This window comes from Pezoporus wallicus, unplaced genomic scaffold, assembly GCF_028554395.1.
Source record: "Pezoporus wallicus isolate ANWC-B61680 ecotype Strahan unplaced genomic scaffold, APGP_CSIRO_Pwel_v1 contig_4816, whole genome shotgun sequence".
In the NCBI taxonomy this organism is placed as follows: domain Eukaryota; kingdom Metazoa; phylum Chordata; class Aves; order Psittaciformes; family Psittacidae; genus Pezoporus; species Pezoporus wallicus.
In genome coordinates this window covers 3,591,098-3,608,355 of record NW_026640990.1, presented here as the reverse complement: position 1 = coordinate 3,608,355, position 17,258 = coordinate 3,591,098, and the positions used below count along the sequence as shown (strand labels likewise).

General features: G+C 38.8%; 1 protein-coding gene across 1 annotated transcript in view; it reads left to right on the top strand.

The window, feature by feature from the left end:
• FAM13C (family with sequence similarity 13 member C) overlaps positions 1–17,258 on the top strand; it is a 127,392-nt gene that overhangs the window by 107,084 nt on the left and 3,050 nt on the right. Inside the window, 7 exon segments of the mRNA XM_057421521.1 lie at positions 818–956; positions 2,373–2,454; positions 4,709–4,920; positions 10,550–10,558; positions 10,560–10,634; positions 14,378–14,473; positions 15,626–15,825. Coding sequence (XP_057277504.1) covers positions 818–956; positions 2,373–2,454; positions 4,709–4,920; positions 10,550–10,558; positions 10,560–10,634; positions 14,378–14,473; positions 15,626–15,825 — 813 coding nt within the window.

Below are 17,258 nucleotides of genomic sequence, written 5' to 3'. Positions count from 1 at the left end.
TTTCTTACATACTTCAGCTACAGTTTTTTCATAGTGTAGCATAATTTGACATGGTTAATTTGTGATATGAGAAACAAGATCTAGCATTTTTTCACTGATAACACAGCAGGCTATTGTTTGTCATCTTTGTTAATTATAGTTAGCAAGAAACAGTTTTAAAAGTTAGTGATTATTCTGAAGAGTGAACGTAGAGAGGGCTATCAAAGTAAAAAATTTCAGCTGTAATAACACAATAGCTCCCATCATTCACTAGATATGAATGTCAAAGAACATATGAACAGCCTATATATGTAATCTCCAGAAACCAAACTTTCTTAAAATCTTATGTATATAGCTTTCAGTTGCATATGAACACTAATCAGACCTATTATTTGAAATTGTAAAAAATCACAAATTGAAGAGCCTTCAAAATGAAAATGTTTATTTCTGGTAATAAAAATCTCCCTGAGCTTACTTTGACAAATCATGGTGTTACAGTCTCCCATTACAGTTGGAAGATTTGTGAAATAAGATGTAAATACTGGACCAGGTTGTGACCTACTAGATTAAACTTTTGAAAAATATTAAAAAATCCCACAATTAACTAAAAAAAAAAAAAGGGTAAAAGAAATATGGTGAACCCAGTAGTATATTCTAGGGGTATCTTCAAGCAAAAGAAATTATTTTAGTTTCGCTTTGTAAGACTAAACTGCCTCTAGGTGAAAGAACTTAAATATGTATTCTGGAGTGCTAGAAGAGCATTAAATGTGCCTGAAACAAGGCATGGTTCAGTATAGCCACTTTTTTGATCCAGCTACTCTGCTTTCGACTTTTGCAGGCCAAGAAGTTCTTCTAGATGTAACTGTGAAGACTGCAAAGAACCACACACAGTAGCACAACTTACCAAGCATCTTCAGAGTCTCAAGAGAAAAATTAGGAAGTATGAAGAAAAATTTGAGCAAGAAAGAAAATACCTGGTAAGATAATAACTGAAAAGGTAAAGGGAAACACTGCAAGAGGCAGGCAAGAATCTCAGTGTATTAAAACTTATGCAGAAAAAATAACAGAAAGGGTATTTTTGGTAAAATGAAATAGGATAATCATCAATGAGGGAATATGTTTTTATTATCTTTCAGGGTATGCAGTAGTTCTGAGACTCTAATTCACATTTTCTTTGAATTATCTTTATTGCAAAATACCCATCTTCTAGATGCGTGAGAGGTGCGAGTCAGTGAAGCATAGCTGACTGCTTTTGAACTGAAAGGATCCAAAAGATGGAAAGCTACTTATTTACTTTGTAGAAGTCATTTGCTTGTAAACTGTTACTTCTCAATGAACATTCCTTCATTTGGGCAGACTTCTGTAAGCATTCAAAGCGTACAGCTCAATAGAAGCTACTGGCAGAAATTAGAGAAATAAAAATTAGGATGTGTTGCTGGGGGGAGGTGGTTGTTTGAGGTCAATGGTATGCTTTATGCAGTGTATGCAAGATCGTTGCTCATATCAAGTTAATTTTTGTAAGGTGAATTGTGCAGTATAAATGTAACAAAACATCTGTCATGTTATGTACAGTATGAAACAGGGAATTTTGTGATACCTTATGACTACGTTAAAATGAAAATAAAGCAAATTATATATTACCTTGTAATTTCATCAATGTCTGCAAACTTAATCATACATTTGTGAATTGTACTGCCTTATGGTCATTATATCTGTTTAGGAGTAAAATTTCATACCTAAACAGTCATTTCTAGCACTGTGACCAGAAAAAAAATTATTTCAGAGGTTTAATTTTGCAAAACTGTTTTGCCATTTTTAATGTCTGAGTGTTGAAGATCCAGTGTAAATTGTTTTTAATTTGGAGGCAATTTCTAAATGCAAAGAAAGGACTGATATGCAAAGATTCTGTGGTTCATCCTCTGTTGCACGGGACTTTTTGATTAATTCAGGAGTTCAGTTGAAATTTTTTAAATGCTGTTTCACAAGAGAATCCCTGTCTTAAAGCAGTAAGAGCTTATCCTTTTAAGGGAAAGAATGCTTGCGTTACTAAGCTGGAAGATACTTACGAACTTGACCAACATTATGTATTTGATCAGTACTTTGAAGTCACTGAAATTACTTTCCCAGTTAGTTAAGGACTTAAAAGTTTGGTTTTTTTTTAGGATCAGAGCCAAAATACTCAGACCCATGTAGCACTGTGTCACAATGGGGAGAGACAAGTCATGACAAATTTGTATCATGATCAAGCCAAATGCTCTTCGTGACACTATGATATAGTGCAGTTGGAACTGTGGACATTTTTCAGCACACTGTGTGTGGATAAGTTTTTATCTGTTTGCTTGTATAACCACCAGTTCCTTTGTTTTATTCTTCCCTTTATGCTTTATTTTCAGCCTTCTCATGGTGACAAGACTTCCAATCCTGAAGTTCTGAAATGGATGAATGATTTGGCCAAAGGTCGTAAGCAGCTCAAAGGTACATATAGCATGTCACTTCGCTTTTTGCCAAAGCTTTTGGAAGCATCAGTGTATCTGGAATATTTGAGAGCTAATTTTCTAACCTCTATGTTGTGCTTATTTTTCACAATGCATGGCAATAGTTCTCTCAATGACAACAAAGTTTATTAGAGGGTATGATTTGCCTTGATTCCTGAAATCAGGGATAAATGTAAGCCAGTTCAATCCTCATAACAAGGCTAAAAAGGGGAAGAGGAAAAAGATGTCACCTCTCCCTCATCACTATAAACATTCATATGAAAGGCAATTCTGGATATTTTTATATGTGTCTGAAATACAGAACTACAAAGTTGAAAGTGTCCTTGTAATAGCTCAAATGTAGTGCAAAATGTTCCTTTAGGACTGAGGTTATGCAATTTTAAAGTTTTTACTTTTTTGATCATAAAACCAGATCTTTCCCTGATATTAGATTTGGTCTTCAGGGTCAAATTTTGCCCTTGACTGTCTGTGTACCACCCCACTAACGTCTGTGGGTGTGTCACATGCTTGCCTTCAGGGAGAGTGTAGACAAGAGTGATTGATTTTTTTTATTTTTTTTTTTTAAAGGCTATTTATAATTTATCTATTTTTCCATTATAAATGGATCCTCACTACTAATTAAATTGTAGTATTATCTTTCATCTCTGGTTTTGATATTGTTAAGAATGTAGCTATAGAAGGTGTGACTGTAGTAAATAAAGAATTAGAAACTCATCACTCAGTAAATTTCTTCTGGAAAAATCTCTCTTAAATACTATGCTGCATGATTACTAGATCTGAATTTTTTTCCCCTTTGAACTTTGCTGCAAATCCAGGAAGGGCAAGTGAGAGGAAATAGTTAACTTTCTGAAAATTATCTCTCCAACTAAACCATTCCTTCAACTAGCCAAGGAGCCTAGCTTTCATAGATCAGCCTCACCTTCACACCCAAAATGCCTCAATCCTGTGAACACCCTTGAGTTTTTTATCCTGCTTTTAACTGAAGCAAGATTCACAATGTTCATGAAACAAGTACAACTAAAAAAGAAAAACACTCAAGTGCTTGTAGGTCATTCAAGTCTGTAAGGCTTTGTCCATCCTTCTTAGCTCTCTGAGTTTATTGTTTTCCCCTACAAACCTGACCTGTATCCTCAGACTGTCACAGCTGAAAAAAAAATTTCTGTCTCTGTGCAGATTTCAATTAATCAAACATATTTGAAGCCATCAGTCTCCTGCCTTGCACACTGTCCCTCTCCAGCCAGTCATACGACTGATAGGTACAAAGCCTGAGTTTGTGTGTGCTAATTCCAGCCTTAAGTCAATTTCCCTGTTGCTCTGTGCAGGTCTCTAGAGCTCCATGGTCTTTGGCTTGGTATCAGGCTAGTATATGTACACCTTTACTGCATCCAGGCAGGTTGCTGACTGGGAAGCTAGGCCAAGCTGTAACCTCTACGTCTTCTGCTTGGTTGCTCAGGTACTCTTCTGCCAAGGGAAGTCATTGAAACAGTGTCTGGTTCTCCATGTAAGGACCAGCTCAGCAGCCTGGCTGGGATAGCAATGCAGCCTCTGAAAGGGAGCGTTATGGTTTGAATTGCCCTAGAGAAGAGCTGGACTGGTTATGCAGACCTGGAGTACATGGCTTCAGAAGCCTGGCAGCTGGCATGGAGGGCTCTGTGACACAGTTTGGGCTCCCCAGCCATGCTCAGGTGAGGGCTTTCACTCTCCTCACTTGCACAGCAGCACAGGAGAGCAGGCAAGCACAGCTGGAGTGAGAGCATGGCAGGTGCCTGCGGAAATGCTACCTCTTGTCCAGGAAGGTGTCCAGGAAGGACTGCATCCTTAGACAACAATCCCCACAGCATGCATGGACATGTTTTTACTCATCCAGAAATCAAATCAATTGAGAGTGCATGGGTTTGGTGAGAGGAAGAGGGGGAGAGAGAGCTCTGCTTCCACATCCCCTCTTCTTCCCCCTCAAACCTCCCACAAATATTCTCAAGGGCTGTTTGTCTTTTTAAGCCCCTTTCCTAATCTCACTCCCACAGAAAGTCTGCATTGATTCTCCTACCCAGGCCCACTTTTTAACCCTGTGTCTCCTCAGTCCTCACCTTTTATGTCAAAGATGGACTGCGAGGGAAAAGAAAAATACATAATTGTGTGCAAGAAATAGGATTTTTTTTTTTCTTGTAGTATTGGAAGAAACTTCTTTGCAAATATTTCTAATCAATTTACTTACCAAGTAATTTTCCTTTCAGAGCTGAAACTAAGAATGTCAGAAGAGCAAAACTGTACCTCTAGAGCACCCCAAAGAAATGATCATAGTGAAAGCACTGGGACCTCTAAAGAGGCTGGGACACAGGAGGCCACAAGCATGGAACCAGGTCCCTCAGTAGAAGAAACCATGGACAGTGTATTGAGAAGATTAAAGGAGAAAAGACAGCACTTCAATCTTCCTGAGACTATTAAGGTATTTAAGAAGTTATGGCTGTTTCTTTCAGAGCATTATCATCTGAGGCAGATATTATTTAGAGTGTAGCTGTCTCAGGGTATGCTGGTGCATGTGCATCCTATGACTTCTGGCACTGCAGTGCATTTTCTCTCAAGATGGGAACTCTAGTGCAGTTTTCTGAAGTCTACTTTTCTGTCAAGAGTTGCACAGAAAAAGAGGTGCAAAAGGGGTTTTCATATAGTGCTAAATGCTTTTTGCTCAGAGATGCATGTATAAAGCTGTTTGCCAGGCACTGCTGAAACTTACCTACTTGAGGTTGTGTGTGCAGTTAAGTGTGTATTCCAGTGTATTGAAGGTAACATCAGCAAAAGCATTCCTAGTTTAAGTCCACAGAAACTGTGTGAGTAAAAACATTCCTGAAGTTCCCCTCTCACCTGAGAAATGCTGAAAGCCTCTTTCCAGTCAATAGATGGCACTGCACTAGGATCATGTGGATAACACAACCATCCAGACTGCTTTGCCCTTCTGATCTGATACTGCTTCTGCTCTTCCACGTTCTCAATTATTGCTCTAAATGTAGGAGCAATATTCCATGAAACATGCTTGCTTGGGTGGCAATTTATTTTTGTTTTGAAATTAGTACATATTGAAAATCCTGCTGTACCTTCACACCCCTGGCATGTTATAGAGTCTGCCAAAAGCTGTTCTGCAAGACATACTGCTCATAAGAATGCTACTTTTTTGGCTATTTTTGCTGTCAAATGATGCTGCTATTACTGATGATATACAGCTGAGCAAGGCAATGAATTGATCCTGGGTGGATTTCAGTAGCAAAAAATACCCAGCAGATAAGTCTTTGTTTTGTTAGTTTGGTTGCTTGGTTGGTTTGGTTTGTTTTCTTCTAGTGTTTGTTCTTAAACAGCCAGTTACTATATAAAACTGTGTATAATGATGTGTGCTTCTGAGGATCTTGAGCTCTGCATACATGACTGATTTTTTAATAATTTCTTTTTATAAACTACTGATTTTGAAAACCTGAGATGGAAAAAGTGTTTCATAACCAGAACTCCTTTGTAAGAAAATGAAGGATGACAACAAACCCAAGCTGTTCTGTATGTAGTCCGAAAATCCCAACAGTGCAGACTGTACTATCTTATTTTCATTTTTTATTTTAATTATGCAAGGAGTGAGGTGAAATGACAGCAAAACAGATGCCATGAGGAAATCCTGGCCAGGAAAAATCTCTTATAAGTTGGGTGTGCGTCTCTGTCCCACTCATTTTTTTGGTTAATTACACTTCTGATTTTCTAAAAGAGGACCTCCTACATCTGTGCAGTGGCAGTGCTGGCTTGAAATATTCACAGAGAATTCTGTAAATGCAAATTAAATGTTTGCACAGTTAATATTTTCAAATATTTTTTAAGATCCTATTTATTTTCTTCTTGTATTCTTGTGGAAAGAACTTGCTTTGAGAGAGCTACCTGTTAGCAGAGGCATTTGGTAATAGTTCTAGGTAACTGTTATGGAATAGAGGCTTGAAAATGAATAATATGAAGTCAAAACTATCTATTTCACAATTATATATTTTAGTCGGTCTTTAACTATAACATTAAAAAAGATTGGCTTTTAGTTATGAATTGGAGGAGAATGAAGTTTGTATCACTAAGGAGGTGAAACGAATCAAGGATATCTGCAGGTTACAGCAGATCAAAGTCTTCATTTCAGCTATAGGCAACTTTAGTGCTACTGTAGATACTTTTTATGTGCAACATTTTATTTTGTATATAGCATTTAGATGCTGTACCAGAATCTGAGTTAGATTAATAATAAACTAGTAGGAGTTACATGTTTCTTCTTTCAAGGTTTAAGATTTAGTTATTTTGGTCAAGGATAGTGTTTCCATAAAAGCCTGCCAAGTTCTTCCCCAGAGTTCAGCTGTAGAAAACCTCTAAGGCCCTGCTGAAACAAAAATGAGAGAATGTGTGTCCTTGAGAGAGGCACAGAGTAAAACCCTGAACCAGCCAGTATGTTTAAAAAGGACAAACCACAAGATCTGAATATGAAATAGCAAAATGTGGTTTTAAGGACAAAACACCCCTCTCACAAAAAAGCCTGTGAGTAAATTTATTGAATGAGAAGATGTAGAGAAAATTGGGGTTAACCTGTGAGTGATTCAGTAACCCAAAAAGGGATAGGCACCTGTTGCTGTTTGTGTCACTAGCTCCTTGTGCTGGGAGCTGGCAATTTATCTTAACAGTTCACCGCATTTTTAGGTACAAGACTTCAGGAAAGAGAAAATAAATTAAGATCATGGACGCAGGATCCTGTTCAGGAGCCAAAAGGCAAATTGATGTAATTTGAATTATACTACTAAAAAGACCCCACCAAATCCCCAGACTCCAAATTCAAAGCCCACCTCCTGATTTTTAAGCCAATCTGAATGTTTAATGGCCGGCGATGTAATTGGTGCCTCAGTCACACCAAGGAGGGGCAGCAGCCCTGCGGTGCTCCACTGTAGTTCACCAGCAAACATGGCCTTTCACAGTGGGGCTGCAGTCAGACTTGACTTGATCTTCAGCTGAAGGAAAGGGGCATTGTTCTGTGGATGTATCATGTCACTTGCCTTCCTTAAAATTTTTCTTACTGCTTTTGGGTTAGAAGCTGCTACCACACAACCATGTGTCAGACATAGCAGGCCTTGGGAACCCAGACTTTGTGCCTGCATGGAAACCAAATGCTGCGTCTGAGAGCGAAAGGCCTCACCCAGGACCAGTCCCCACTATCATACTGCCTGTCCCCAGAGTTTGTATTTTCTGCCTGGGAAAATAGCAGTGAGTTTAAAAGGCATAATCATTCAGGGAACTATCTAGTGAGGAAGACAACTTCAAACAATATTTTGTATGCCCTTGTCCTGAGTTTTGAAAACCAAACTACAACCTGAACTTTATTTGCATGTGTCTGTACCTTTTTTCTTTATATGCAGCAAATAACTTCTGCCGTATGTTTAGTTTGAGCATTTGCAGTCTGTCCCCCAAGGCTTTTCTCAGTCTGGCTGCCTTTATGTATCTGTCCTCTCATTATTGATCTGCTTCAGTTCATCTTCTCCTTGGCTATGAAGCAGTGTTTTTATTTAATTAGCATTGAAGTTTGTGCTGTTGTATGCAGCCTACAGTCCTAAGATGTCTCAGATAATTCCGTAGTTTGAGATTCTGCCTGCCTTCTCTGATTTTGAAATTATTATCCCTTTCAAACTTAGCTGAATATAAACTGTCTTGAGATGGCTAATAAAATGAGCTAATGAAATAGGCCCAAATGTTAAACCCTCTTGAGATTGTTTCTCATGTGTAAAATCAATACTAATGATCATCCCATTTCCTCCTAACCATGCAGCTGCTCCAGGCTTAATAGGTTTTGAAAGAATTAACCTTGTATTAATTATAAATAAACAAATTAGCTACTTTATAATACTCTTGCATTCTAGTTGCATTCACGTGAATGACAGAGTTTTGGAGTGATTAACTCATACAGACCTTCAAGGCAAAATGTGATTAGTGGTTCTGCACTGGTTTTGCATTTTGGCAACAAGCAAAAAAGGTTTTGCTCCTGCTGAAGTTAATAGCAAGGCACTCCTTTGACATCAGAAAAGCATTCCTCCTTCTGCACTTGATCTGTTTTTAAAAAGTAGAGGCTAATTATTAAAAACGCTTCTGCAAGTTGTCAATACAATGACCTAGTCATCAGGCCATGACTTCAGAAAGGCACTGTGTTCTCCCCCAGCCCCCAGTGCCACTTTTCTTCACATTACTTCATTGCGGTGGATGAGCGCTCCTCCAAACCTCCAAACACTTGGCCCTCATTTATACAGATCTGTCATGCCTGGCAGAGACTGTGGAAAAGGACATTAGCTTCACGTGCTTCTTGCTGTTCCAACCCAGATGAAAACATGCAAGTGCTAGGAGCAGATCTTTTGGGGAGTAAGGGGAAAGGAGAGAGGAGAGAAATACCAGTTAAATTGTGTGCTCCCGGCACATACACTAATATGGTCATCTGTATATATACTAATAAATCACCAACTGACAAACTGCACTGATGAAAAACAAACATTCTTTTTTTTCTGGTAGCAGTGTATCATATTGTTACTTTTGAACAGAAACCAACAGGAATCAACTGCAGTGTTAGGTCTTCAGCAGAGCAAAAACTGTGAGGCAACAGAAAGAAAGCCTGCCCTCATTCCCAATATTATTAAAGGGCTGCACTTTCTGCAGCTTCCCCGTAGCAGTTCTTCAGATGTGTATGTACACTTCAGCTTCAATTTCCTGCTGGCTGATCAGATTATTCTTCCATTTCATTTTAGAGATAGCACCTTTTTCTAGTAGGCTCAGCATTTATGGGTTATTCACGTAGTATATCACGATGGTTGGATATTTACAGATTTCATTGTGAATCTGTCATTCCACTCTGTAAATGTTATGTGTTTGCATAGCTGAAACTTTCTGTTCTTAATCCCCTACAAGCCAAGGCAAATCTCAATCTTTCTCAATGAAAAATTAAAAAGTTGAATTATGTCCTCTCTGTTTTTGCAAGCTTCTATGATTTTGTCTAGAATGGTGGTTGTTCTCATTTATTACAACTAAATCATATTTAATATATAACAGGGAATGATATCTATGATTTGTGAACTGACTTGGCAAGTAGAAGTTACCAACATACAGATCTCATTAATTAATTTCTCCCTAGGATGGATGAGAAAATATTTCTTTAGTTTTCTGTTACAGTGATTACTCATAAATGTTACCTAAACTTTGGAAAATGTTCTGGGAAAGTACTGCACTTAAATCTATGCAACCTTCTGCTCACGTGCTGCAGTGGTCTTTTGTGAGCCAGCCTTTCCAAAATGCAATCGATGAGATATACCTCATGTGCATGCAATTTGGCTACAATATTGAAGCAAAAACCTCTGCTTGTTCAGACTTTCTGTCAACCAGTATTCCCAGAAACAGTTTTCAGATGCACGCTCTGATTGAGTGACACACAAAGCTGCTTGCCTTATTGACTGAGACCGTAGTTTGTACCTTTGGAAACTTTCCATCTCAGGATGAAGTGTTCTATCAATAGCCTAATACTGCTTCCTGACTTTCAGCTTGTTAAATTGCTTTCATAGAAAAGTGACTTTGAAAGAAATCAAGGCAATCAAGTACTACATCTTTGTATAATGACAGTTAAGAAAAGTAAGGTTCCAGCCTTTCAGTAGATTTTTATTTATGCCTCTTTCTTCAGAAGAAAGAGCACAAGTTCAGACCTCAAGGAGTCCACTTTGGCCGGGCAAAGTAAATACAGTGTGTTTTCTGCTGGGAAAGGCCTAACCTAAAGCCTACTTTAATCAGTAAAGTATCTCCACAGCTCTCATCAGCTTTGCATTAGGCTTTCAGGGGGTAACATATACTTTGATTAACTTGAAACTTCAGTCATGTAAATTTGGACTCTGCTCTTGCTAAGTCAATGCCAAGTCCCTATGACCTCAGTGCAGACAGAAGCAAAATTCATTATTAATGTTTATCTGGGGAGAAAAGATTATTGAGCAGATACGTACCTGTAACCTTGTCATGAAATCCTGACTCATAATCTTATAAATAACTTTTTTAAATAGGATATGACAAAAAAAACAAATGGCTTTGGAAAAAATCAGTCTTCAGAAATGTCTACTATATTTTGAGACTATTCATGGACAATCTGTAAGTATACCATGGAAAGATAGGTAAATTAAAAATTATCTAACTTCTCTAACAAATTTTTTTGACTCATATATTAAATATATTTAATGAATTTTACACAATTAACATAATTTTAATTATTTCAAACTAATCTTCAGATATAAAAGTTATTGCTGGATACTGATGAATTTGGTTTTTATTTAAAAAAAAAATATTAAAAAGGCAAGTTCCTAGTGACCCTGTATCTCTCTTCATGATTGGAAGTTGCAGGTTTTTGTGATAAACGTGGATGAGTCTATATCCACAACAGACTTTGCTCATGCATACGGTAACTCTGCTTGGCATATGAAAGGTTAGAATGCATAGCAGTGGTGAAAGGCTTATAGGGCATCTGCTGAGACATGAATGACAGGACCTGTCATCTGTGTTTTCCTTTATTTCACAGCAGCACTTATAACTATTAATTAAAATCCTTTCAAGAGACTTCATTGCTGAATGCAGGTACAAAACAAAGAATTGCCACCATTGGTGAGATGATGAGTTGAAAATTGGTCTACACACAACTGAGGAACTCCTGTTTGATGTCTACATTCTTATGACTGTCTCTGTTTTTGACCTGTAATTGTTGCGGTAGAGGAAAAGGGAAACGGCACCAGCAAGTGTCCAAAAATATGCCAGCTGTTAATATTATTGTGATCTGTGTCTGATCTCTCTGCATCCTGGATAAAATAATTTTTGTCCATCTTCTTTGGGCTTGGAAAGAGAGCTGAGGGAGAGAGAGAATACCTAGGAAGTGTATGAAGAAATTGTATTTCCTATGAAGAAGAACAAAAAAGAAATTGAGTTATTAGTGCCATATAGAGGTAAAAGAGATTTGAAGATGCAAAGAAAATAATAGGACGGACTTTGCAGCATGGGGTTCAGAGAGTCTGTTTCTTCTCAAGGTTTAAGGAGGTGAATAACCAGCTAAGCAGGAGGATGCTAACTGCATAAGGAAAGAGGTGATCAGTGATACTAAGCTGTCATGAGGGAGCCTTAGGTCTGCCGACAGCTCTGACTTGAGGTCACACAAAGATCAGGGACACGAAAGAATTTTAAGCAAGGAAACTGAAGTTAGGCAATATTTTTACATCTCTTTTTTTGTTGTTGAAAATGACCAAGCTATATGGAGATGTTCCACGCAAGGTTGCACGCTTAAATAATCATGTGTCTTAGAGAAGCAAATTTTAACCTTTGTATCTATATGATTGTATTTTCCCGAGGGAAGGAGTCTGCATGCATCCTGGGCACCAAGCACAGCTGGAGAGTGAGGCCAGCGAGGCCTGCACTCAGTGGCCAGCGCAGGCCTTGTACACAGTTCAGAGCTGGAGGGGCCCAAGAGGTACCTCCTAGAGAAACCTGCACAGGTTGTAAAAGCCAGGGGGTGATGACTTGGAGAGGGCAAATTGATGAGTGCACAGGTAGCAGAACTCCAGTGACATTAGCTCACAAACCAGATGCCTCTCTACTACCAAAGAGGTTTGCCAGTGCAGAAAATGGATTTTCACAATACTGTACAGCTATTTCTCTCCTTAGTAGCTGGTGCAGTGCTGTGTTTTCAACTTTAGCCTGAGAACAATGTTGATAACAGACTGATGTTTTTAGTTGTTGCTAAGTAATGTTTAGTCTGACCAAAGACTTTTCAGTCTCATGCTCTTTGAGTGAGGAGGGCCATGGGAAGCCGGGAGGACACAGAGACAGGACACCTGACCCAGACTAGCCAAAGGGGTATTCCACACCATAGCACGTCATGCCCAGTATATAAACTGGGGGCAGTTACCTGGAAGGGTTAGATCACTGCTCGGGTCAGGCTGGGTATTGGTCAGCAGGTGATGAGCGGTTGTGTTCTCTCCCCTTGTTATTTCCCTTATCATTATTATTATTGGTGGTAGCAGCAGTGATTTGTGTTTACAGTGATTAGTTACTGGACTGCTCTTATCTCAACCCGTGAGAGTTATACTCTTTCGATTCTCCTCCCCATCTCTCTGGGAGCAGGGGCGGGAAGGTGGGGAGTAAGCGAGAGGCTGCGCGATTCTGAGTTACCAGCTAGGCTTAAACCATGACAACTAACATTCCCTACTTAAGATGTTTGACCTAGGAACCCATGACATGCCTTGTCATTTAACAAATATCACACCATGGCATTATCAAAAAGTTAATTTGAATGGAGTGTACTGGATTTCCATGACAATTATCAAAAATTTAGCCAATTATGCAAAAACATTGGTGGTTTGCTGCAGTTTTTGTTTTGGTTTGGTTTTGCTGTTTGTTTTTTTTTTCAGCAAACAAAAAGCAAAATTCCTAGACAATGTCACAGTTATTGTAGAAACTTTCTTTGGGAGTACAAAAAGAGAACCCACCAGAAAAAATTATCAAGTTACTGCATGTTCTGAGTATTCTGGCTACAGCAGCCTGGAAACAGTGGAGAGTACTGGTGATGATGTTTGTCCTCTTGATGTGTAGCGTGGGTGAACACCATCTTTATCCAGACTTATCTAAGCAAAGTCAGATGGAGAGGGCACTCATAAGGTTTTAAACAAAGAATTATCTGTTCTGGCTTGTTTGGCATTTCCCGGTGCTCTTGTGTGTTGCAATCAAATGGAACATGAAGACTGGGGAAAAGAGGTGGACTTGGCTGCCTAAGCAAGCCCTGACATTCCCTGGTGAAACATGGCTCTAGGAATAGTTCCTAACTATTCACTCAGCCAGAAATATGCAGTGTCACCAACCTGCATTTGTCTGCTGTCACCCTTGCTCCTGCTGATCAGATATTTGTTTTTGCACAGCTCTGAACTATTGTTCATACTGTCAGCCAGTCTGTCTCTTCAGACCTGCTGTTTGTTCACTCATCTGAGCATGTGTAGCTGGGCTTCAATGCAGCACTGCAGTGTCAAAAGACAGTGAAATTGTACTATGTGTGCTGACAGGCATGTGAGTTGAGGAACAGGGGCTGATAGCGGACTAGTTTGCAAATGATTGTTTTGGCATTTACTCACTGGAGAACATGTTGGTTTTCTGTTTGTTTCTTCCTGTGGGATTTGCTCTTTTTTTTCCTAAACACAGTAACTTGGTCTACTGCACAGATAGTTTCCATAAGTTTTTTTTTATACTTACAAACATTTGTGGCTAGATAAGTCTCTTAATACCTGCTCTAAAATACTATTCTCCTCCAAATCCATGCTCCTAGTGCTCATAAGAGCCCAAACAAAATGAATAGACAGTTAATCCCTATTGTGGAAGGCAGTTCCAGCAAGGGATGCACACAGCAATTCTGCATGGAGCCAGCTCACTCGCTGAGGCTGTAAAGCTGCACTGGCAGCTGTCCCCCTGGGCTCCTGAGTATATTGTCCCAGGTAGACTGTCACATTGCTGTAGCTAGCCTGCTGCCATTATTAGAGTTAATTGAGATACCAGTGGCACAGTAGAAGCATATCTTAACCTTTATGACTCCCTTAGCATCTTCAGAAAGAGACAGAGAATAGTTTACCCTCTGCCTAGGCCATGTGGCTCAAGGAAGTGAGGAAACCACATTGGGTATTTCCATTGCAAAACAGATTGTCATTTTCCTTTTCAGAAATTTTATGGATTAAATTACAGTTCCCATGAAGTATCTGCAAAATACACATCAGGTCATATTCTTCTAACATCTTTCTTAGCTTTACAGGAGCAAAATTTCTGTATTTTTTTATTTTGGAGGAGTATATTTTGTTATGATTTCTCTTTAGGTAACTAAGCAAGAAAAGAATCTCATGAAACCTCTTTATGACAGATACAGAATTATCAAGAAACTTCTTGTCACTCCATCTTTGATCACAACAATTGTAAGTTGGAAAGAATTTATATCCATTGTCAATAAAACATGCTAAAAGCTGTGTTTGGTTTGTACCTGCATGGGAGTTTGGCAGCAATAGATCTACTGATATGTGAAGACTCTGCTCATTGGTTAAAGCAGGGTGCTTCACACAGAGCAAGTGCTCTGCAAAATTCAACGTCTAAGCATGCCAGAGGTTGCAATGTGTGGCAGTGGCTTCTGAGGCAATCACTTCAAGTGACTGGGTAAGAGGTCAAAGGCTGGTGTTAGTTTTCCATTAAGGCTAACACATGCAACACAGAAAGAAACCTACCTGTGTCCATGAAGAACTATGGAGTCACTCTATGTTCTATATTTTGTTTTTATCAATCGTGTAGCACATGAATATAATTTGTAGTACTTTAATATCAATGTAATGTAACGGTGCTGGTCTTACTTTGCGTAGAGGTAATGGAATCTGGCTGGATGGAAGTTAATTAGCATGCCTACCAAAAATACTAATCTAATAGTAACTGGGGAGGGGTTGATTTTAAAAATTATGAACTATAGATGACAGTGGAGCTTTAGATTTATTTGAAAAATCCCAGTGTAGACCTGTGTACACATGGACATTTTATTTAAAAATTTAACTGAAGTTCCCTTGTGTTACTTTTTAGGAGCTTTGCTCCATGGAGTTTTTATGTTTAAGCTTTAGTTTCAAAAGCTCAAATTTTCTTCTGAGGATGAGGGAACATGAAGAAGGCAGTGAATATCACTCTATTTTGCTACTTAACGTTTGTAGCTATGAAACTGGAATCTCTACCTCCAACTCTTGTTACAGGCAGAATTTCTGGGCATAATACAGTCAGTGGATGGTATATAAGAGGACTACAAGTTCCAGCAGGCTTTTGAGTAAACAGAAATAAATTGCTGGCTGGAGATAGTCAGAAGCAGGGCAAACTTCTGTGGTTTTTAGCCTCAGTGGACAATACACAGTAACTCAGGGGGCCCTGGGAGAGCTCTTATGAACAATCTTGGGCAGACCAGGGTGAAGCTTTCAATATGTGTAATCTATTTCAATGAATACATCCAGGAAGTTAGATCCTAATTCTTTACATTGTCATCCTATTCATTGTTAGTATTGTAATGTAAACCCATTTAATAATGCTTTACATCTTACAAGCAGGAGGAGGAAGACTCAGATGAAGACCATTCTCAAAGCAGCCATGAGTTGTCATTTGGTCCAATATCTTGCCTTCCTGTTGACGAGCACCTGTGTTACTCTCAGGAGGAAAGTGAGCCTGCATATGTTTCACCTCTGGATGAAAAGAAGGTTTTCAGGCAAACAGCCTTGTCTATGTCCAATTTACATGAGGCAACAATGTAAGTTCTTTTTTTTTTTTCCCCCCAGATATTTTAAAATATTTCATGTAGACTTTGTAATTTAAACATGATCCATACTTATTGCATGGGAATACTCTATACCAAACAAGTGATTCAGTGTTTTCTTACTGGAGAAAAGAGGCAGAGGATATTTGTTATTTGGGCAGCTACCTATGGTTTGAGCAACTTATTCAAAGTTTTGTGCCAAGTCCATGAAGAGAAAGGTGGAGGAATGTAAGCAGGTAGGAGAAATAACTACATATACAGAGTGGTAGGTACAACACAATGACATAGTAAAGATATGTAGACCTATTATTCAGACCTGTTATTACCAGATAATTACTGCAAAATTTTTAGATACCTAGTTACTTATGTTCTTACAAAGCAGTCATAAAACAAATCACAGTTTGGCCAAGCAGGGTAGTCTGCTCTCACGTGCTGGGACTGACAGTGTGAGTGATGCAAAAAGGCCAGAGACATGAGGCATACAAACAGCCACAGGTGAACTGAATGAGGGATCAGTCATGTGGGGGGCCACTGAATGTGTGTAAAATCAATTTCTTCCTTGCATAAGAATAGTTATTAGTGTCTGGATGCCCAGAACACTTAGCACCACCCTCCTACCTTCCATTATAAAACTCAAAACCTTCTGATTTGTAGTTAAGATTTTCTGGTTGCATGACACAACAAATCTCAAGATGCACATGGGCTTTTATCACTCAGCCCTGCAACTTGCTGGGGAATATGCCTTCCAGAAACAGATGCTCTTATGACAGAACTATCATGTTGCTGTAGCTTATGATAGAACAGAAAGTTTATGGATACTATCTTTTTCTTGTTTGTTTTTTTTTTTTTTTTTTTTTTTTATTGGGAGCTCTTAGGTGCTTAAATGAAGTTGACTGGGCTCTACCAAAATTGAGTAAATAAAAATACCTTGATTTTCTAAGTAACTCAACTATGTATGTAACAGTTTGGTTGCAAATGCTGTGGAGATATTTCTGTGATGTTTGTTATTATGGAAAAAAAATACCAGCTGCATATATCATGACAGAATTTTTTCTCTGCTTAACTTAATCTACAAACACCAGCTGACATGGCCTCCAAAAATGTTGATTCTTGATACCACTAGCATTTCCACTGCATCACAGTAATGTCTAGTAACAGCTGTTTTCAGGAGTAGGGCTTGGATGTTGACTTTATTAAATCAGTTACAGAGATGCACATTTCCTGTGAGATGCCGAGCCCTGTAAACTCCATTAATTCCACACAGAATCAAGACCACAAGCAAGACTCAATCCTCAATCCTGAAAACTTTTCCTCCCATGCTGTCCACAGAGGCTCTGTCTTCACTTTACTGGAAGGGTGGGAATGGTAGTGTAAGGGAAGGTGCGCAGCACAACTGTTTATCACATGTGATGGTACAGCTAGTTATA